This window comes from Larus michahellis, chromosome 15, assembly GCF_964199755.1.
Source record: "Larus michahellis chromosome 15, bLarMic1.1, whole genome shotgun sequence".
NCBI classification, from domain to species: domain Eukaryota; kingdom Metazoa; phylum Chordata; class Aves; order Charadriiformes; family Laridae; genus Larus; species Larus michahellis.
The window spans coordinates 8,385,781-8,407,815 of NC_133910.1; the positions used below are offsets into that span (position 1 = coordinate 8,385,781).

General features: G+C 41.6%; 1 protein-coding gene across 3 annotated transcripts; it reads right to left on the reverse strand.

The window, feature by feature from the left end:
• Nucleotides 1-351: 351 nt before the first annotated feature.
• Nucleotides 352-22,023, reverse strand: ZBTB34 (zinc finger and BTB domain containing 34). Of its 3 annotated transcripts, XM_074608217.1 has the most exons (3): nucleotides 15,171-15,308; nucleotides 6,425-6,549; nucleotides 352-5,130 (listed from the first exon to the last, which is right to left on the reverse strand). In XM_074608217.1, the coding sequence occupies exons 2-3, from the start codon at nucleotides 6,463-6,465 to the stop codon at nucleotides 3,609-3,611; spliced, it is 1,563 nt and encodes a 520-aa protein (XP_074464318.1). In that variant the 5' UTR covers nucleotides 6,466-6,549; nucleotides 15,171-15,308; the 3' UTR covers nucleotides 352-3,608. The 3 variants fall into 3 exon arrangements, with proteins under 3 accessions (XP_074464318.1, XP_074464316.1, XP_074464317.1); XM_074608215.1 differs by lacking the exon at nucleotides 6,425-6,549 and having other exon boundaries at nucleotides 15,171-22,023; XM_074608216.1 differs by having other exon boundaries at nucleotides 352-9,876; nucleotides 15,171-15,293.
• Nucleotides 22,024-22,035: the final 12 nt, after the last annotated feature.

The window sequence follows — 22,035 nt, forward strand, 5'->3', positions numbered from 1 at the left end:
CATATTAAGAGGCCTCATTTTTTTTTTTTTTTTTTTTGCCTAAAAGTAAACCAAAGGCTTCAGCATAAACCAGGAATTTATGCTTGGGAAGACTGCGTTAAGAACTATCAATTTAGGCCTACAGTATATTCTGCTGAACAGTGAACTGACAGTATCCTTTTTGCTGTCGCAAGATTTCACGCTACAAAAGCGGAGCCAATCTTGAGGCCTTATCGACCAAACGGAACTTTTAATATACTGTAAGTATTTACAAAGCTATTTTCTAAATGTATTTACAAGTTTAAAAGAAATAATACGGAAGGTAACTGATTAAGAAAACGAAAATAACTGTTTAAACCCACAAACATTAGCAAAGGTATAAAATCCTTTATTTTCACAGTTTGTCATAATAGGTTAAACATCTAGAGGAAAGGACACTGTCACTGTTTTCACATTTGTCTATAATTAAAAAGGTAGATTAAGAAGAGACTCAATTATGAACCAGCCTATATAATTTCACGATTTATTTTGCTGTCAAATATTTCTTCACGTATTTTTATTGACTTCTGCATTTATTGTAAATGAAATGTGTAACAGCTCTGTGCTAACTTAAAACTGTACAGACACAAGACACCGTACAGTACTTCTGGAGTTTGCTTAAAATACCCCAGCGTCCTCTGTTTGGGTGGGCTCGTGAAATGAACTTCAGTCAGAGAATGCTTCATGTTTCATGGCAATGTTAAGCCTGGCAGACCATTATGTGACAAGGCACAATTTAATTGCTGTCGCCAGGTTTGAAGTTCGTTTTCTACCAGAGTCTCACACTTTGTAAGTGTAAATGTAATGCTGGATGACGTTTTATCATCCGCTCGCCTACGGACGCGTCCTTCGAAGCACTGCTGCGCTTTACAGTACTGTGTTATGGCTTGATAATTATTAACACTGCTAGCAGTGGAAAGGGTAAATGGCCTCTCAGCACGACTAGGAGCAAGCAGAACTTGCGAACTGCTGAATCGTGATTTTGTAGAAAAAGCGATCATTTCCTGCCCCGTAACAGTCCCGTTACAATGTTTTGAACCTGAACCTGTACAATCAAAGCGATGGTTTTTTGTTTGTTTTTGTCAGAGACAATTTTGGATAAGTCACTCTTTGGTAAACTCAAACCATTTTAATACATTTACAAATACAAAGAACTAGATTTAAATAACGTTAAGATTGTGGCATGGAGAAATTCAAGAAATGTAAAATTAGTACCCATATCCTGCTCTCCTCAACTCCTACTTCCGCGGAACAAGTCACACCAAAGGCACCACAGCACAGGTCCCAGACAAAGGGTTAAGAATAACTGCACATTTCTTGGATTTTGCATGTCTCAAACTTAATTCATCAAAACACTTTTTTTTTTTTCTTTTTTTTTTTTGCATTTAATTACTTAAAACAAACATTTAGGAAAAAAACAGTATCAGAAACACCAACATGTTCTTCAATGGGTAAACATATAGACTACCTTCCCTAGACACGGACAGAAACTTTCCCTTACCGGAAACGAAAGTTCTATTGTTGCTTCAAGGAGAGAAACATCTCCCCACCCTCGGCCTCTTTTTTTATGCAATTTTAGGACAAAGAGGCAAATTCCGTACTCAATTTAACTGAAACTGCCCCAACGGAGCAGGCGGGGTTTCCACCGGGAATCTGTATTTAGTGAAATTCATTCTTATTGCAGACTGTCACAATAGTACGAGCTCGTGTATTTAATAAAGCTACTGCACAAATACGCCCCAACCTCACGGGAGCCAAAAAAGCTTCACCAGACAGCAAACCTACCTTTTTGCTTTCCCGTAAATTTAGGAATCAGCTTTTACTTTCTAAATTCCAGGAGCTAAACAGCATGTTCATGGATGTATTTTCAATATCTGCTAAACAAACATAAGGCCCAATCATCTAAACCCTGTATTTTAATCAAGCATGTGATTCGTTTCGTTCTGTTCACCGGGTAGAATTTTACACAGTAGTGTTTGCCAGTTCATGCTTTTGAGGTCTCTTAAGCTATTGTTGGGGTTTTTTTGTTGTGGTGGGGATTTTTTTCTTCTTTTTTTTTTTTTGATTGTTTTTGTTTTGGGTTTTTTTTGCCCTTTTTTTTTTTTTTTTTTTTTTTGCTTTTGCTTAACTGTTACCCTTAGGTTTCACATTTTATATATTATACTGACCTAAATGATGAAGTTAGCACCATATTAAAAAGAACGTTTGGTGAAACAAAAAGATGTAGAGTATTTTTAAAGTTGTCGGTAGTTCCTTTATGCAGAAAACAACCACTGAAAATAGGAGGGAAGCCATAGCAACTCTGTAATACTCACACATGAAATAACAGACATATTGCTCGAAATTCCCATAGAGTATTTGTTTTTTTATACAAAAAAAAGTACAAATCCCAAGTGCTGACGTATCACTTGGAGCTTTAAGTAGGAAGTCAATGTGCACCTGAAAACAGCTCTCTGTGAAGAGACCTATTAAAACACTGCTTGGAAATACTGTCGTTTAAACTACATCATCGCTCCCAGGTCTCACCCAACCGTGAAGAGTGATGAAGTTCAATTTAATTACCTGGTATGGTTCTACAGTACGAAATGAAGGTAGATTCTGAGGCCAGTAAAAACACATTTAAAACCACAATGCTACTTTTAGGTTTGCTAATTTTTTTTTTTTAAATATATATATAGATATATCTATCTCTATATATATAAAAAGGTCAGCACCACAGGTTGTCCAGCTTGCGTTCCAGACAACTAACAAAACCCCTCAACAATTTAACCATAATTTAATAGATTTATGGCATTTGGTTTACATACGTTATAAAGCAAAGCTATTAAAACAAGGTAATTCACTTTGCTCACTTTTGCACACAAAGTAATAGTTTAATAAAATGAAAACCAAACAACATTCTTTTAAAACCAAAACCATCCTCCCAAAGTCTGAAGTCCTAGATCCTTAGCAGAGAGGAGACCCAGCAGTTGAAAGTCGTACATAGTATAAACCTTGACGTACTTTTACATTCACCTCAACCAGAACAGGAAAAGTGAAAGTGTTTTATATATATAAAGCAAATTTATATATATAAACAGACTAACTACCCAAACCAGTTAGTAAAAGCAAACAGATTTCATCGTGACACACGGAAGGAATCAAAGTTCTAATATTCTCTCTCCCCACTGCTGTGTCACTCATTACCAGCAACAGGATTTAGGAAATAAAACACGGGAGATGACACCTTCTTGGCGTATCCAGCAGAGCTGCCAAGCTCATTCTAATATCTTTCTCCACTGGAATTTGTGTCTTGCCAGATGAACCAGTAGGGACACTTTAGCAGACTCTTCCTATCCTTTCCCCAGCACACTATCTTTTACATTTTGAGCATCTTCAAAAGTAAAAAAAAAAAACAAAACCAACCCAGCCTCCTTCAAAAACAAAGAATACTCATGTAGTCTTCTCCGGAAACCATTTCAAACTGATTTCCAGAAGGTCAGAAAAATTAAAAGGCTGTTATACTTGTACTGAAGATTACTAAGAGAGTAACAGATTTTAAAAATACATTAGTAATGTGCTTGTTTGTGTTGCACTTAGAATGTAATATTTTAATCAGATGCGTTAGACATTGCATGAATTTCCATACTAGAATCCATAGCTTCAGAAGCTGAAGCATCATTATCTACTTTCTGTTCCACAAAAGCTTCTGTTCTGTCTGGAGACTCTACCCTGTTTCTTACCTCCGTTACCCCAGGGTGATTTTTTCGCAAATGCTGGTTTAGCGTACCCTGGAAAGGAAAACATTTTCCACAGATCTCGCAGCGAAAGGGCTTGTCATCTGTGTGACCACGAATATGATACTCGAGCTGGTCCTTGCGGGTGTATTTCTTCCCACAAAACTTGCACACGAAAGGAGTTATTCCCATGTGCAATCGCATGTGTCGATCGAGGCTCCCTTTCTGGTTGAAAGACTTCCCACAGTAAATACAAATTAGCCTCTCGTTGTATGGATACCAGTGACCTCTGGCATTTCTTTCCCGTGGGCTATTTTCATATCCTGGGTTACTCACCATGGATTCACTGTCAGCCCCTTGCACCAAGCCCTGAACATCGCTATGCAAGTGACCGGCGGATACCCGTTTTTGGCGTGCACGACCCCCTCTGAAACAGCTCAGCATTGACCTTGAAGGACTCGTATTGCTCAGGCTTCCGAAGGTTTCAGACACGCCTGTAGCCTGTGACGAGGCATGGGTAAACGAATAAACATGTTGTAAGACAGACCCATAGGAACCAACATTTACCGCCACCACTTGCTCTCCATCCACCATTTCAGTGTGATATCCGTCGTCGCCAAGGGAGGAGCTATCAGAGCAGCTTGGCCTGTCGGACTTTTCCATTTTAACTTTCACCTCTGCAATCTGACTTTCCCTTACTATCAGGTCTCCTTGCTCATGGTCACCTTCAATCTGAATCTCGTATTCAGAGATACTCCCACTGCTTCCTCGATCTGAATGCCCTTCTTCTTGCAGACGACCGCGTAGGGTTTTGCCTGGAGTAGTTTCCATCCTAAGATCGCTGCCTGCCGCTGCCTGTCGCACCTGAGAGCAATAGGGGGGAGATATCTCAATGGGATTGGCAAAGTAGCTGCTGTCTTTAACTCCATTGCGATTTTCTGGATTTTCTTCAGCACCAACAGTGACAGAGTCAACATCACCAACACTGATCTTTGAATGGATACTCTCCAGTATCTGTGTGCATTTATCAATGACGCACTGCATCTGTAGAAAGCTAGCTGCAGTTAGGAAACTAACGACATCCTTCAGCTGCAAGGACATCCTTCCAGTGTAACAAAAAGAAAGCAACTGTTCAAAAACATTGGGATTTTTAATAACTGATATTGATAAGCCACTCATGGTGCTTAATGCCGAATGGTCACGGAAATACGGAGAACTGGCAGCTAAGACAGCTTTGTGGGCTCGAAATGGCTGACCCTGAATGTGCACAATTATGTCACATAGCTTTCCTTGCAAGCGGAGTTCATTTAACTGGCTCAGAACAGTGTTGCTGTACTCGGGCACATCAAACTGAATGAAACTGCTGCTGTCCATTTCTACTGATGTAAAGAGTAATCTGAAAGAAAAACGAGAAGATTTACAACTGAGAAGGAATACAGAGTTTTCCATTTCAAAACTGAATTCTCGCACGTGTTGAAGATAACTCACCACATTGATCTGTTTAAGGTGCGTTACAACAAAACAGTTGGTGTAAATACTTGATACAATACAAAAAGTAGAGCCTTGATCTACCCATTTCTTGCATGTCTATAATTTGAATTATCCCGCTGCAATAATTCAATTGCTCGTTATACATCAGAGGCTCCCTGGGCCAGTCTATGTGCTGAGAGGAACTTTGCAATTTCACTCCCTGGTAAGAACTGCAGAACACCCTCACCCCCACAAAAGAACATTAATTTTTCATCACTAGGCAAGTTAAAAACTTCAGTAGGTCTTCAAGCCAGATACTACATTGATACTTGCAGGGAACCGCACTGTTAAACTGGCCAGGAATGACTTTTGGAAGGTACTTCATCAAGTTTGAAAAACCTGCTAAAGAAAAGCCACAGGCACATACGTACGTGTGTGTGTGTGTGTGTGTGTGTGCGTGCGCGTGCATAACACATATGAAAATATGAAAAAAATTTTCCATATGTCAAATTTATTTCAGAGGACATGAATACTCTACATCAGTGACATTTCTGTTTGAACATTTACCTCCTACGAAAATAATCTCAATAATTATTTAAAAAAAGTAAAAAACACTCTTTCAATATTCACATCGCAAAACAAGGAAATCTAGCAAAAGGAAACAATTAGCGTGGACTCAACTCCAAACTATTTACCCAGTGTGTCAGAAGAAGAATAATGAGTTTGCGTCAATATGCGAGGCAGCATTTGCAGGAAAAGCATTTGAGCCACTCACGGACTTTCATTTTTTTTAATTTTCCTTTTGTGATTTTAGTTTTTAAAAAAACAACCAACCCACCACGATGTGAACTTTGAAGCTCATCTGACACAGCAGTATTTCCTAGCTAGAATGATCTGACATTTAAATTCTAACCTAACTCAAAACCCATGGGCACTCAAACTCGCCTGATACGCTGGGACAGGATGTTCCAAGAGGCTTTTGGGAAATGCATACATTTCAAAACAAGATCTAAAGAAAAGCACTTTACCGACTTTTCATAGAGCATCATCGTAAAAAGCACACACAGACTTGTCGCCCTGCGAGTGTCTATCTGCAGCAGACATCACCTTGCACTTCCAAAACTGGGCCCCGAACCAAGCGCCCAGCAATCCTCAGACTTTTATTGCTATTCTTGTTCTTATTAATGCAGAAGTCTAAACGCGTAATGTTGCCACCATACCTGTTTTTCCAATTGAACAAACAGATCTCAACATCATCCATTGACTTCTGATGCAGGAAGCATGTCCAATGTATCACAACATACTAGTGGATTTTTTTTTTTCTATTTATGTCTTATGTTACATGCTGTAATGGGACATATGAACAATTTAAATCAAATTATGAAAATTCAGGCACTCTAAAAACAAAATCAACAGGTAGGAATATGATAAAAACCCAACGAAGACAAACTGGAGCTATATCAGCTGACTGTCACTTAAAACTAACATTCATAACCTTCACAATGGAACAACTTTTCCTGAGAGAAGGAAGACAGCCAGCTTCCTGACCTCACTAAAATTACGTCTGATTTAGAAAACGGTCAAAAACTCTCACAGAGCATTCAAAATCAGGTTATCAGAGTTGCTAAACACGTTCTGTCGGTTACCAATGTGTCATAGATTGAAATGGGCAAAGCAGACTTCATCTGAGGTTTTGCACTTGTTATGTAAAAGTAGGGGAAAAGACATTTTATATGCTCTTATATCTGATGAGGGAAATAAGGACTAAACGGTGGTTAACAGAAGTGATACGACCGCAGCCATCTACACAAAGATAGCTTTGGCAGGACAGTGCTTTCATTCAGTGAACAAAGCTACAGAACGACTTGGAGCTTGTGAGCTGATGCAAGTCAGGCATGGGTCAGAAATCAAACGTTACGACAAACAAACAAACCCAATTTAGCAGCGGAGTGGCTAAACGGCACGATTAACCGTGTTTCTCTGAGCATCCCCGCACGCCGTGTAGGGCACCACTGCTCAAGTCCCCGCAGAAGCGCCCACTCCGCTGGGAGGACCCTCCGCCGTTGGGACACAGGTTTGCCAACTCCCCCTCGTCCGACAGGGTGGCGGGGCTTCCTCACAACCCAGCGCGGCCGCTGCCTCTCATCTGTGGGGCTTGGGAGCTACGCACAGATGCAAGCGCCATCAGGACGTTCCTGATGAAGCTGCTCTTTGCTAAGTGGAGGAAGGGCTCTTGTCGACCTGAAGTGACATGAACTGACAAGTCACCTACACTGGGGACTGTGTGCAGACTACAAGACTGGTCCCCAGCAGTGATAATTTGTCATTCCTGCATCATTTTGTATCCTTGAGCTAAGGAACCAGATCTTGGTCAAGCCTCCGTCAAATCCCACCCGAAATTACTCCTTTTTATGGCATTTAGAATGTACAGAAAGTTTGTCACACATAGAAAGTGGCCCTCCTCCTTGCCCCATACTTCCCTAAGGGCTCTTACTCAGCAAAACAGACACAATTTAGTCCTAGACAAAATGTTAAAATACTAACTATAACCACTAGCACTAATTCAGACAAAAGGAATGAATTAAGGATAGGCACCCGATAGAAAGAAGATGGACATTTTATACCTTACCGTGGAGAAAAAAAAATAAATGTTCTTTTGATCATGGCATCTTAGCATCTCTAGCTGAATTTACACTCCCTAGGACACGGCCACACATCGAAAATGGACTGTGAACACAGACCATGAGAACCGGGAAGAGAGGGATGCCAAGAGGAAAGGGACCCTCAGTGATCCTTGCACATCACAACTCCGTTAGCACAGCTAATTATCTCCATGGGCATATATATATAAGCAATTCTACATCCTTGGTCTCAGAGTCGTTTCATCTTTCTTTTGGGAAACAAAGCAGCTTATTCTCCTGAAAACGTTAGGAGGAAACAGCACAAATCCTGTTTGTGAGTGGAGTGAATGCTGGAGTTAAAGGTCTGTAAGTCTGGCTGCCGATGTGGCAGATAAGCAGTGAAAACCAGAAACAGGGATCAAGAGAACATACAGTATTGCTTTGGAAGCAAACAAACAGATCAAGTAGACAAAACACAGCCCAAAAAAGCAGTACACCGTGAGTTTTATACCCATCTGCTCTAAAAAAAAAAAAGAAAGTGAACAAGCTACATCACGCACTTGTTGTGACTACTTTTCCACCTTAGTTTCTTCCTTTGAAGACGCATGCTTCCTGCGATCTTGAAAACATCTGTAGGAAGTTGGGGTTAAACAACAAGAATTTTGAACCGCAGCAGCTGAGAGAAGGAAACCCTTCTTTCACTTTCAGCCAAACTCTGAAATCTCTAGTTGCAGAGGTCCTGGAACTGACGAGGCTGCCAATAACCACCACCTTCGGGAGCAGGCAGGGCTGCAGCAGGGACAGCACTGAGACTGCAGTGATTTTGCTGAGGTTAATACCAGGCACCCCAACTTTCTTCCATCTATTTGGGAAGGCAAGACTGGGGACAAATCTGGGCCTTACACGCTTCAGAGAAGCAGGCGCCACCAGCAACGCTTTATTGATAAATAATGGTTAGAAAAAGAACGATCTTATTTAGTCACGTAAATCCCCAATGTCACTATCTCTAGAAAATAAAAGTAATCTTTAGGTTACATTCCCACACTCAAGAAGGTTTTATTTTATTTGTATACAGAATGAAGTTAGCAGTTTCATAATCAAATTCCAGTAGAATTAACCAAAATATTCTTCAGCAGGGTATCGTACCATAACAATACTCAATTATTCATCAATGCTGGCAGGCCAGTAGCTCTTTCAAGACAATATGATTTCTGGTTGAAGTATTCCTGAAACAGTCCTGGAAAAGGTTAATAAGAACCCCTCAATTTCTTAACAGCTTCCTCCAAGTTGAAATGCATCCCTAACCTCTTCTCTTCTGGGCTGAGGCAAGAGGCATTAAACTGAAGCAGAAAGGTACTCTAAAACACAAGTGAGCTTTGGACACATCCACTGTATGATCTAAAGAAAAAAAAATATCTCTCCAGTTAACCAGACAGTTACCTTCCACGACACTTCAGCACGTACAGAGGTGACCTGTGTTCTTTGGGTCCAAGACCACGGTCTAGTAGTTCAGAATGAAGACAGTTATACAGACTCAAGCGTTTGGGCGGTAGCGAGAGCTAAGACAACTCATAGCCATGTTAGGTACTCTCCTTGTTAAAAAATAATGCATTTTGTCTTGCTTTAGCTTCCACCCCTGCCTGTGGGACACTGTAATGTTAGGTTAAAGCCCTGTAAAATTTAAGACCACCTCTGGGCACCTGTCTATGAATAGGTCTTCTCTTGACCTTCCTGCGTAAGTAGATCACAGTGTTTAAGGTTTTCATCGATATTATGTATGCGAGAAATTGGCTGAAGTCTTTCTAGTTTTAAAGCCCAGGCCAGAACTGGACACCAATTCACTAAGTCTTAGCGGCGCTCTGTGTTGAGCCTCCTGTCTATTTCTGTAGGAGATGATCCAGTCACACTCAACAGAATCGTATCAGTTCTCTTTGCATCTGCATTACATTTATTCATCAGGGTCTTATACAGCAAACGTAGACCACAGTACGAATTTACTAGGAGTGGATCGCTGCCCTATGTCTTCCAACAAAAGTGTTCATTGAAGTAACCTGTGAACATGAGAGTGATATGCATTTAACATTTCTCATTAGGATTCAAAAGAAACTTACTTAAAAAATTACGTTCTATGAAAGCTCTTATTTCACTTAAAAAAAAACAAGAATAGACGGTGACAAAACACATTCGGTATTTAATTTTACTGACATCATACAGTAGCAGCAGGGAAGCATCATATAACTACAACACGAAGCTGTGTGTCTGCCAACGTCGTATTACTTTCTGCTTCTAAGTCTGCACCTGTTTAATTTCATTCACTCACTGATGTACGATTCGCCGCTCCCATGGACAGGTGAATGATACAAATTAAGCTTATTTTAACTCACACAAAGATGTGAGAAAAGATCCCTTGCATTTTCTTTAATTAGCTCAGCAACATGGGTTCCTTGGGAAAAAACACACATTACAAATTATTATTGTTGTAGCATGTGTCTGAAAACAGAAACACATAGAAAAGTTAGAGGGATCATAAGGAAAATTAAGACTAAAACAAAAAAAGCGCTCCGCAACATCAAGAATGAACGCTCCATACATTACCGCTCAGAATACAGGGAAAAAGCAAGAAAAAAACCCAGGTATTTGTATAAATCAGTGTACTCCTCCCTTGCATTTGGTAGGATTCAGTATTTACTACACCATCTGGGAGAACTTAAGACATAATTGCAAAAATGTATCATAATTCAAGAGAATTTTAACCCTATCAGCTGTGATCATGGAAGTTTTAGGGCAAAAATCTTCATCACTCTCACTCCTCTCCATTTGCGTTTGCCTTAGTCCTCAGATTACAGCAGCCACAGGAATTAATGCTGGCTGTACCGAAAAAAAACCTGCTATCAGATATGTCACAGTCTAGGGGCATTTCTAAGACAGTCCGCTTTAAATAGTCTTTGAATACAAGGAAGAAACTGATCATATGATCTTTTACCAGCTTATACCTCTCATAACAGCAAATTATTATATTCTCTTTTAAAAGCCAACATCTAGTGTCCTTGGAGAGCCATATGCAGTGTGACACACAGCACCGCTGCTTCACTGAGAGTCTGGCCCCCGAAGCATGGTAAGCTTCCCTACAGCTAGAAAACCGATTTTAATATCATAGTCATTAAAAAAAAAAAACAAAAACAAAAAAACACAAAAAGCCCCCAAAATAAACAAGCAAAAAAAAGAAGAAAAAACCCTACTCTCCCAACAATTGAGATAATTTCATGCAGAACTACAGCACACTTGTAATAATATAAGCAGCACTATGTAAATATGTAGCATTGGGTTTTGCTTCAATTCTCCCTAAATTCAAGCAGCCATTTTCTTAAGAATTCTCCGCCCTTTAGAGATCATGAAGGACACTACATTATTTTATATTTATCTCAAGTGAAATAATCAGATACTACTGGGGTTTTTTTTAACAGATTTAAAAACCAATGGCACTAAAGGTTTTTCCGGAAACACATGCAATAAATAATAAAAATAGAGCCTTGTGTATTTTCAGCTCACCCATGCAGTGTATTTTGCGGTCTACACAACACACTGCCAGAGGCATCCTCCTGGTGACAGAAAATATACCTAATGACACACTTCTCCATCTAATCTACGCACTAAAATCATAGACACACAGAGACACATATATTTATAAATTTAAAACAACTCCTTTAAACCACAGAACGGATGACTGGGGGAATGTTTCCACTTGACGCTTAAGGAAACACTTGGAGCTTAACTAGATTTTTCTAAACTTTGACTGCACTTCATAGAACTAACATTTAAAAGCTCTTTAACGTAACATCACACGAATCATAGCACTATGGTAAGCAAAAAATTCTTGAAAACTTTAGTCTTTCTGCATTCGGTCTCCTAGATGTTCTCTCGTAGCAGTAATTCACAAGCACATGCCTATTAACTAAAACCAAATAAATTAATGACACAAAGCAACAGGCTTTAAGATTGGTGGTAAAATGGCAAGTATCTGCTTGACCACATGAAGTGATAGCTTCACGCATTTTCTTTCAAAGCTTCCCTTGAATGGAACACTAAACAAGTACGGGCTTGCTGCTCGAGTATTTGTCACGTCAAACAGCATCGTTTCCTAAATCACTCTTATTTATACTCCTCTTTTGTGAATTCTTCGTTTCCAGGGAATTACAAAGCTGAATTCTAGAAGCATTACTATCCATAGAAGAATAAATCAAGCAACAATCTTTGCTTAGGTTGATTGGTATTCTTTGCTTTTAAACTCACTCAAAAATATTTAAACTTAGACACCTTGGAGATACAACTGGAGAGACTGCTGCATACAGACATGAAATTTTGATATCTCAGAGTAAGTGACTGTCGTGAACTCAGATGGAAGTTTAACAAAGAGTTCACATGCAGATCCTAAGAGATGCTACAGCACAACAGAAAATTCTGGTAATATCTCTGTTGCAGCATGAAGTTTTGTTTTGTCTGCAGCGTCTCCAACAGGATAAAATGCACTATGTTTATGCATCTTTTACAACTACAGCGATCTCAAAAACTTTCCAGCTCAGTTTAATGCATCACTCTGTTAGATTCGCATCTAACAGGTAAACAAAACGGCCAATATGATTAAAAACAGCGAGCACAAGCCTATGTTTACACATAAACTCCCTGCCCATACTTTTGATAAGCTCAGTACCGCTTTGAACAGTCTACAGTACAGTTGATTCCTGATTCAAAAGCCATCCAAAAAAACCCTGAATGAGAACTAAGCTACCTTTCTAATAGTCTAATGACAGAGTAATGCAAAAGTCATGGGAACAACCACATCTCTCAAAAATAAATGGCTATGGAAGCAATTAGTTCCTTTCTTAACAAAACAGGATTTCATTCCTATTCCTCATTCCTCCAAAGGTTAACCACTGACAAATCACTCTAGAAATTTAATTCACAAGGCGTGTTAAGTTTTGGGAAAGTTTGAACTAAGCTAAAAACCCTTCCCACTGGAATCAATGGAAATACAGACAGTTTGGCCAAAACTTGAAATAGCGAATTATCTGTAGTAAAGCATAAAAGATGCGTATCTCTCACTATTCCTCGGAAAACAGCTTTGAAAATGAGTCTGCTTCACTTCTGTTTTGTTATAGTAGCGGTGATGACACAACAATTTAAAACTTCATTACATTACCTCATAAAAATGCAGGAAACCCCCAGTTTTCCCAGAAACTGACGCCAATTAGTACAGGCTGAAACGTAGTCGCCAGAAAACTTAGTTCTCGCATGCTTTCAGGAGCAGATCTCAGACCACTACAGTGAAAGTCAATGTCATTGCTCCTCCTCTGCAGACGGAGGGGCAACCCCCTGCTCAAAGTACTGAACATCTGCAGCGAAGCCGAGAGTAAAACTCACGTCTGTCAGGCAGGCGTTCCTAAAGTGTTGCAGAACATTATCCCACCGTTTGCATGGGTGAGCAATACATTAAACCCCTACAAGTGCCACAGAAATTATTTTTGCTAATTCAGACTTGTTTCTAACAAAAATTGAAAAGGACTTCTTTTTAGCTCACCAACACTCACAACATGATTAATAGAAAACCACTTGAAGGACTGGATGATTTTAACATCAAAACTAAAACCAATTATTTTTAATTTATATGTGTGTATACGCACACGCTAGTATCGGTAACACTACACACCTATTCTCAAATGCTTAGTGTGGTGCAGCGGGGAAATCACTGGAACTACACAGTTAGCATTTCATAGAAAAAAAACCCCAGGAGCCTTTTTTGAGCAAATATCCAAAGAAAGCAGTTGTGAAACTGAAGTCCAAGGGCCACCTTTGTCCCTTATTCTCAAACTGTCTTCCCCACAATTGCTTGCCTGTATGGAGGTGATTAAAATAGTAAAAATAAATCCACTATTGATGCACAAAGTTTCACCCAACGATTAGAAACGTCAACACAAATAATCTCTAAATTTTTGCTCTAGAAGTCAAGTTATTACAAAAGCCGTTACAGGTATGTATCTATTTCTTAACGCAGAAAAGTTACTAGAAGGTAAACTGGAGATAGCCAAGATCAGCAAAAGTACTATGTCAGATAAATAAATCAGAGGGGCATATTTATGATACATAAACTTTAAATCAGCAAAAACTTACAAGTAATGATCACAAACTTTTATTTTGTGCACAAATTTCATAATATACCCATTATCTAATCCTAAATAGTTACTGTCCACATTTTCTGAGTATCTGACAACTTTGAGATGTAGCCTTTGAGAAGCCTCTACTGGTGTAAAACCCCAGCTGATAGCACAGGACTTGCAATACATATATATACACACACCTGGAACTCTAAGACGTGGGAAGGGAGAGGGCTTTTGTACCTTCTGCTATGACAGCAATAAATGATTTGCTGCCAAGGTTAATATTTGATTAGTATCATGCGTTTTAATCCGTCTACTTTTTTTTTTTTACATATATAACCTTAGTCATTCTTCATCAAATCATAACTTTTTGGCCGCAGTTTTTCTTCCAAGCAATGAAGTAGCTATGTTCTCTAGATATCAGCAACACTGCAGTAGATGTAAAGCAGCTCCGAAGAACACGTCTTCCCGGTGTTTCCCCAGCCCGCCAGTGCTGTCGGACCGCACTCACGGGACGCGAAGCCCGGGCACGTCCCGGTGCCCCGCACCGGCCGCGGCGCGTCTGCCCCCCGCGTCTGCTCCCGGCCACCGGGCTCTCCCGTACCGGCCTTTCCGAGACTGCCCAGGCGTGCTCCCAGGTCCCCCTCAGCTGCGGCTATGATAAAGTGACCCCCATTCTGCACGCCACGCACAGCTGCGGGGATTCCGAGGTGCCCTTGCAACTGCAGAGACCGGGGCTCCGCGAGAGCTCCCAGCTCCGCTGCCGGAGCGGCGGCCGCGGCAGCACCACGGCGGGCACGGCTCCCGCCCGCTCCGCCCAGCCCGGCCCGCGCTGCCGGCGGCTTCGGCCCTCCTCGGCAGACCCGGGCACAACGCGCGTTGCCTCCCCCACCGGCAAAACCAGAAGCACACCGGGGACACACACCCGGGTTACGCGGCGGCAGCGCCTGCCGAGAGGAGGCCGGAGCGGGGCGAGCCCGGCGGCCGGGGCCAGCGGCGGCGGCAGCAGAGCGGCCCGCCCCGCGCCTCGCCCTACGGCTGCCGGCCGGTGGCAGACCCGAGGCCTCGCCCGCCGGCCCGACCACCCGTCCCGCCGCCGCCGCTGCCCGGGCGGGGCCTGTCAGGGCGCTGGGACCCCTCCCGGAGCGCGGGCTCCGGTCCCGCCGCGCCGCCCCGCCCCGCCCGCTGCTCACCTGGCGCTGTCAGGGTCTCTCACATGGCGGGGCCCCGGCCCGGCCCGGCCCGTCTCCCGCCCGCTCCCGCCGCCGCTTCCCGCCCGCTCCCACAGCTGCTCGCACCCGGAACCGATTCCGCGGGCGGCGCTTCCGTTTCCTGGTGACGTGCACCGGCGGCGGGCGGGGCAGCGTCCCGGGAGCGGCGGGCAGGGTCGGGTCGGGCCCCGCCGGGGGTCAGCAGTCGCCCGCCCCCACGGCCGCGGCTCGGGCTGCGGGGCCCGCAGGGCCGAGCCCGCCCCGGCGGCCGCCGCCGAGCCCGGGGCCGGGGCGGGCTGGCGGCTGCGGGCGGGGACAGGAGCGTCAGCGGAACCGGGGTCCGGCGCGCACAGGCGCATCCGCTCCGAGAGCCCTTACCGTGAGTCGGTCATGACGTCACACGCACTCAGTACGCACCGGTAGCGGAGAGCGTCAGCGATGACGCCAAGAGCCCGGCTCTGCGCTCGCCCCGGGAGCAAGGTCCCGGTCCCGGTCGGCTGCAGGGCGGCCCCGGCCCCTCCTCGCCGCTCCGCCCTGGCGGGCTCCCGCGGGGCGGCGGCTCGGCTCCGCCGGCGCCAGCCGGGGCCGCGGGACGTGGCACGGTGCCGCTTGGGGCATCCCGGTTCGGGCGCCGGGGGCGCGTCCCTCTCTCCCTGCGGCACGGAGGGAAGAGGCCCCAGGGAGGAGGTGCGGAACGGCACGGGATAAAGCAGCGGCCCGGGGAGCATCCTGATCGGGGCACGACCGCGCAAATAGTATTTGTTCACTCACGTAAGAGAAAATCAAGTGACTGACTCTAGACAGGCAGAATTTGGGCTTGTTCTTACGTGCATTCCATAAGCGTAACCAACAGCAACAGAAGTGAATTTGCTCGTGCCCAATTCCATTCAAAGTTGCTGAAGACGGAGTGTTGGACACAAATACTGATTTCTCTAGGAATTATCTGAATACGCTTTACGTGAGCGTGAGCTCATTCTTTGTTCAGGGATCAAGCATGAAGCTGCTGAGTGAGAAGCATCAGCTGTGACAGTTCCATGAGGACCAAACAAATGGCGGCTGGACAAAGTGAATTTTTCAGTAAGAGCACCCAAGTTCATTCAGGGAGAGGAGGAATCCTCACAGGAAGATGATGGAAACTTAATCTTGAATACTTTTTCATAGTATAATATTTCTTTCATACTTAGACAAGAAAAAAAATCTACACGTTATCTGCACCTACTTCAAATTTACCTGTAGGGTTTTTGGACATAGAGTTGCTGCTACTATAAAGTGAGTCTTCTGGAATATTTCCTATCAGCCTGTACATTCTGTATTGTAACTTTTAGAGATCACCATTGTGCAAAAAACAGTTATAATAAAACCTGTTTGATAAATTTGGACTAACACGGGAACTAATTACCTAAGCACCAAAAAAATGGGCTCAATTCCACAAATTCATCAGCTTAGTGTTTTCTTAGGCGAGGCTGGCATGTTTTCAGTATTTCAAGAAGACACATTACTAGATATGCTTTTTCTTTATATATTTAATAAAGTTATATATCAACAACTTTTGGATTTGTACTTTTGTTTGAGCACTTATCGTTTTGGCAAAAGTGAAATATTAAATACTAGTACTAGACATGCATTCCTTTCATTCAAGCTTAAGAAAACATTTACAAAGTTGACAGATAACATTTATTAAAACATGTTATACAAAAAAGGGGCATGGGACTCTTCTATAAGAAGAAAATATTGAACAGTAACATTAAGTTAAAACCATGCTGTACAATTAGGACAGCAATATTTATAGACAAAACTATTCAACCTCTGCAATACAAGCATAACATCTCACAAAATATCAAGATATGCAAATTTACTATTATAAATGACTTGTTTAGAATAAAAACTTATAGCTCATTAAGGAAGATTCACTTGACTTGCATAAACAGTTACATTTCTGGAAGAAATATGGAATCCCATGATTAATAAAAAAAAGGAGCAGCAATCGACAGACACCGGCTTCAAGCAAAAATCAGAACTTACAACTGTATCACATTAAAAATATACCATTTCGTTCTCCACCATCTTCCCCTAGGGCACTGACAGTTCACAGCTTGTAGCTAAAGAAGCCTAGCTATACAATGAAGCATTTAAATGACAAAAAAACCCCAACTTTCCTGTGTTGTTTTGAGAAAGGTTCCAATTCTGTTAAAGCAAAATACTCAATATACTGCTGTAGGCTCTCATAATTCAGAGACAGGTCACCAATCTGGCAGCAACGCAAAAGTTGAGATTACAAGATCTGACGTGCGTCCATTCTTTCAGGCTCAATACTACAGGGACATCAAGTACTTGTTTTATAGTGAGAAACCCACTACATCAGCCTTTGATCATCTGCCTTGCTTTTGGTATGGGACAAAGTTTCTCAACCCCAGAAACGCCTCGGATGAAAAAAAGCTAAGACCAAGAATTGTACTGACAGTACCTTCTACCTGCAGTCTACCTGCTCACCCATAAAACAAACAAGGTAATGTTTAAAAAAACAAAACAAAACCCCAACAGTGGTGTGTGAAATAGGAACCTCCTTCCTCAAAAGGGTCAGACATACACCTAAACAGAGATCTTAACCCTGCTAATAGCTGAATTTTTCAAAATGGCAGTTACACAGATTCCATAATAATTAATATCTTAGTTACAAAATGGAATGAAAAGGAACTTAGCTGTAGTATCATGAAGTGTTCTTACCACTGACAGGACAATGAATGGCTTCACAGTAGCAGGAAATTCTGAAAGCCTCCTGTCTGTACAATGATTCTGGTTTTCAGAAGGCATTCACTGTACTATAGCCAACAGTGAGCGATACAAAAACTCACAAATGTTTCTAAGCCATATCATTAAAGATGATGAAGCTTAAGGGAAGATTAATTAAATTTATCATATACATATGCATTCATATTTTTTATATATATATATATTTATATACGTATCCCTTCCCTTCTCCCCACAAACAAGAAATAATCTCCTGTATCTTGAACAAGACCACTCCATTAGCAAAGATCATTAAGAGCTTGACAGAAGCTGCATCTGCAGATCTTGGTTTACTATTGTCACGGCTCGGCCGGCCTGGCCACTGAAACCAAGGACAGATGCTCTCCCCACCTCTCTCTCCAAGGCCATAATTGCAGGGTTTTGGTAGCAGGGGGCTGCAAAGGTAACATGTGGCAGGAGTTTGCCAACTGCCCTGTGCTAGTCAAAACAGGTGCTAGCCTGCACTGAAACTGATGTAAACGATCCGTTTCATGCCAAAACTTCAACCAGAGGTGCACACAGTGCCTCTGCTTAAACATATTTAAGAAAGAGTGGCGGCTGCTGGCAAGAGGTGCAGGGAGACACATAAGAAGAAGATACTCCTGGGGAAGAAACACGTGTGGAGAAACTGAAGAGCTGCTCTTGGGAAAATACATGGAGAAGACACTGAGGACATGTACAGAGACACACTCACAGAAGGACGCGCTCCATGCCTGAGAAGGTTCACTCCTGAGGGCGCCCTGGCCCGAAGGTGAGCCATGCCAGAGCAGGTACACCTCTGAAGGAACTGAGACTGAGGCCCCTAGGAGACCCAAGTTGGAACAGGCACTGAAGGGACTATGGCCCGGTGTCACCATGAGCACTGACACCGACCAGAGCAGCAGAGGACACCCACCAAGAAGTGACGAGTGTCAGACAAGCCAGTACGCATGAGCCCAACCTCCTGTGTGATCCCTCACCTCACTACAAGAACGGGCACGGACTGAGCACGATGCTCCGTGAACACAGGGGAGGCAGGGAGGAGATGTCCTGGTGTGAGGGTGTTAGACTTAAGTTAAGCCTGAGGAAGGGGGAGAAAAGGTGTTTCAATAATTTTTTGTTATCTTTTTCCCCTAATACCTGAATCAGTGATTAGAATTTTGTCAAATGGCAATAAATTAAATTCAGGAAAAACACCACAGGACAACTGTTTTGCCTTCAATAAGGAAAAGTAAGGATTTTAGACACGTATCTCAAGCTTCCCTTAAATCATCAATCCTCTCAACTAGATCTCCTAACAACCGTATCAGTATTTCCCTGCAATCAATTGGTTTTATGTAAATTAACATCAGAATGCCTAGTGCTACAAAATCAGCGGAGCAACATTTGTTGGACTTTCAAGACAATGTCACAATACGGGGTAAAACAGTAATAGGCAAATATTAAAAAGTTACTATTCATGCTAAGTCATTAAAAAAGGACATGGTTCTATAATATGATCTACTGGACCTGTTATAAAACCTTTAAAGTGTCTCTCGCAGTACGTTTTATTTTAAAGCTTTATTTCAAAGTACTCAAACTGTAAATAGGAGTAATGTTTAACTTTGAAGTGTCCCATAGAAAAGTCATTCCAAGCTGGTAAAAGAAACAGTTTTGCTGGCAGCTCTGTAGGATGGTCTGGGTTTAACAGAAATAATTTTTTGCTTTTTTCAGCCTGGTGTTTCTGACCAGCCTTTTTTTATGGTTAAATGGGAAGAGGTACCCTTAACCTTTTAATGCAACACTGAAGTGACAATTTGAAAGGGGTTGAGAACTAATGTAATATACAAGATAATTCTTGAAATGAGTATGAGAATACCTTCCCCCAAATGTGATGATGGTACTTGCAGAAATGACACCCTGTATGTAGTAAGGCCTTGGAGAATGGAAAAATAGGGCCACTGAGTGCAAGAACCCTTTCTTCTACACTCATGTAAACAGGCAAGCATTATAATTATTTTTTTTTTATATTAAAAAAGACAGTGTTAGCAGTGTGGAAACAAACCATATAGGGAATATAATTTCTAAGTTTAAAAAACATACCTATAAAGTTTTATGGTTTGTTTTTGTTTTTTTGTTTTTTTTTTTTTTTTTTTTTAAATACAAAGTGCTTCTATACATTAAGCAGGTTACAGTGTTAGTGAGCAAATCCCTGTTTAGTTACCTTGATTACAAGGGTTATATATGGCCACCATGGTATATCGTAGAGTTCAATTAAGTGCTCAGAATAGGAACTCTGTGGTGCTGACCATTTGTGCCCATTGCCAGCAATGGGTTCATCATATTTGGGAATATCTGTTTTAACAAAATTCCATATGAAAAAATATCTGAAGCATTAGAAGATTAAGAATTAAGAGCCTTTTAAAAAAAAAAAAAAAAATCAAAGTTTTTAAGTAGAATGCCAGAAAAGAAGTTACAGTAATTACAGCCCACTGAGTAGTAAACCCCCAGCTTGTACCAGACATTCATGTTCAGGATACAGTTCAGTTGTATCTTAAGACAATTTGTAACTGGGAGTTCAAAAAAGCTTCTAAATAGTAATTATCTTTGTGTGTGTTTACTTCACCATACAGGGTCATCTGTTTAAGTACGTTATCCTGCATACTGCAGTATCTAATACATAAACTGGGGCCAGAGAGGCTTATGCCTTTGATGCTGGTTAACTTTTCCCCCCCCGTTACCAGCACTGTACTTGGACACCACCTCTTTCTATTATTATAGTCTATGCATGCTCTAAAGGCTCTTTCCTTTTCATAAAACATTTCAGTAAACTACAAAAGAAGGGTTAATTGCTTTTGCATAGGACTGCATTAAGCTTTCAACCCCAAAATCCTGTTGCCACCTTTACAATTGATGCATTCACTCTACCTGCAGAGCTGGCAGCATCTCTCAGAATTACAAACGCTCCTCCATCTGTCTCCAAGGATGAGAGCCCAGGATATAGATCCTCATCCTCACAAGGCAGAAGTGCCATTTTCCCAGCAAAAATCCAGACTTCGGACATAAGCATGGTACCATGTTCTGCAGTACCATTAATAGATCCAAATACCATACTTTCTGCTTTTTTCCACAAGCAACTTGATTTGAAGAGGTAATCAACTCTGGCTGCTCGTGATCACGTGTAACCAGTCACAGTAGTTCAGTACCAAGAATGTGTATTATAGTTCTTACTATTCAAAGAGTCAAGAACTAAAAGTATAAATACCTATCAATGACTAAATTATTTTCCTAGAGCAGGTTTCTAATACTAGATAGAAGTTCTCAAAGAAGTTTTTGTACCAACAAAAAGTAAATTCGTGAAACCACAGAGTTTGGTACTTGCTACTGTAGTAAGCCACAAAAATCTGAACAGAAAACTACAGTTTATATATTTGATTATTTTGGATAAGTTCCAAATGTTACATCTTACTTTTTTTTTTTCTTTTTGGCAAGACATACTTATTGCATACACTTCTAGAAGCTCTCACGATGTAACAATCAAAATCAACTCAAGCCAAGAGTCATAGAGCATTAGACCCTAGAGGAGCAAAGACAAATTATACTTAATACAGACTAAAATTTATATACTGCTCAACTATATTTAAGTGCTTTACAGACTCTAAATAGAAATTGGCACAAAATTAGACAACATTTGTTTTACTGAAGATGGATAAAAAAATGGAAGACAGATAAAGGAAAGCCAAACCATCTTTAACGCAGCCTTTCATTAAGCAATACAGCAAAGGCTATTTAATGACGTAGGCAATCTAATGACACGTTAAGTGTGTTGGTAGTCTCCAGTTTGAGGTGGAATCTTAATTTATTTTCTTTTTCATTAAAATGTCTATCATATAACCTGGACTGACCATCCTGGTTCTCTTTTTCATTAAGTAGGGCTACTTGAATTCCTGCTTCATGTAAGTATTTGCAGGATTTGGGTCAATTTAGAGCTGGGTTTTGCTGTGAATTTAGAATACTTAGAAATAACAACAGGGCTTCTAAATACTGCTGTGATTACAATCAATGTCACAAAGACCTTCCAGACCTCATTTTGCAAACACCT

Excerpts from the sequence above, each read along its gene's own strand:
- ZBTB34 (XM_074608215.1), bottom strand. The coding sequence starts at position 15,547 with ATGCGCCTGTGCGCGCCGGACCCCGGTTCCGCTGACGCTCCTGTCCCC. Across the intron at positions 5,131-15,170 it reads AGAGACCCTGACAGCGCCAG|ATTACTCTTTACATCAGTAG; the intron begins GTGAGCAGCGGG and ends TTTTTCTTTCAG.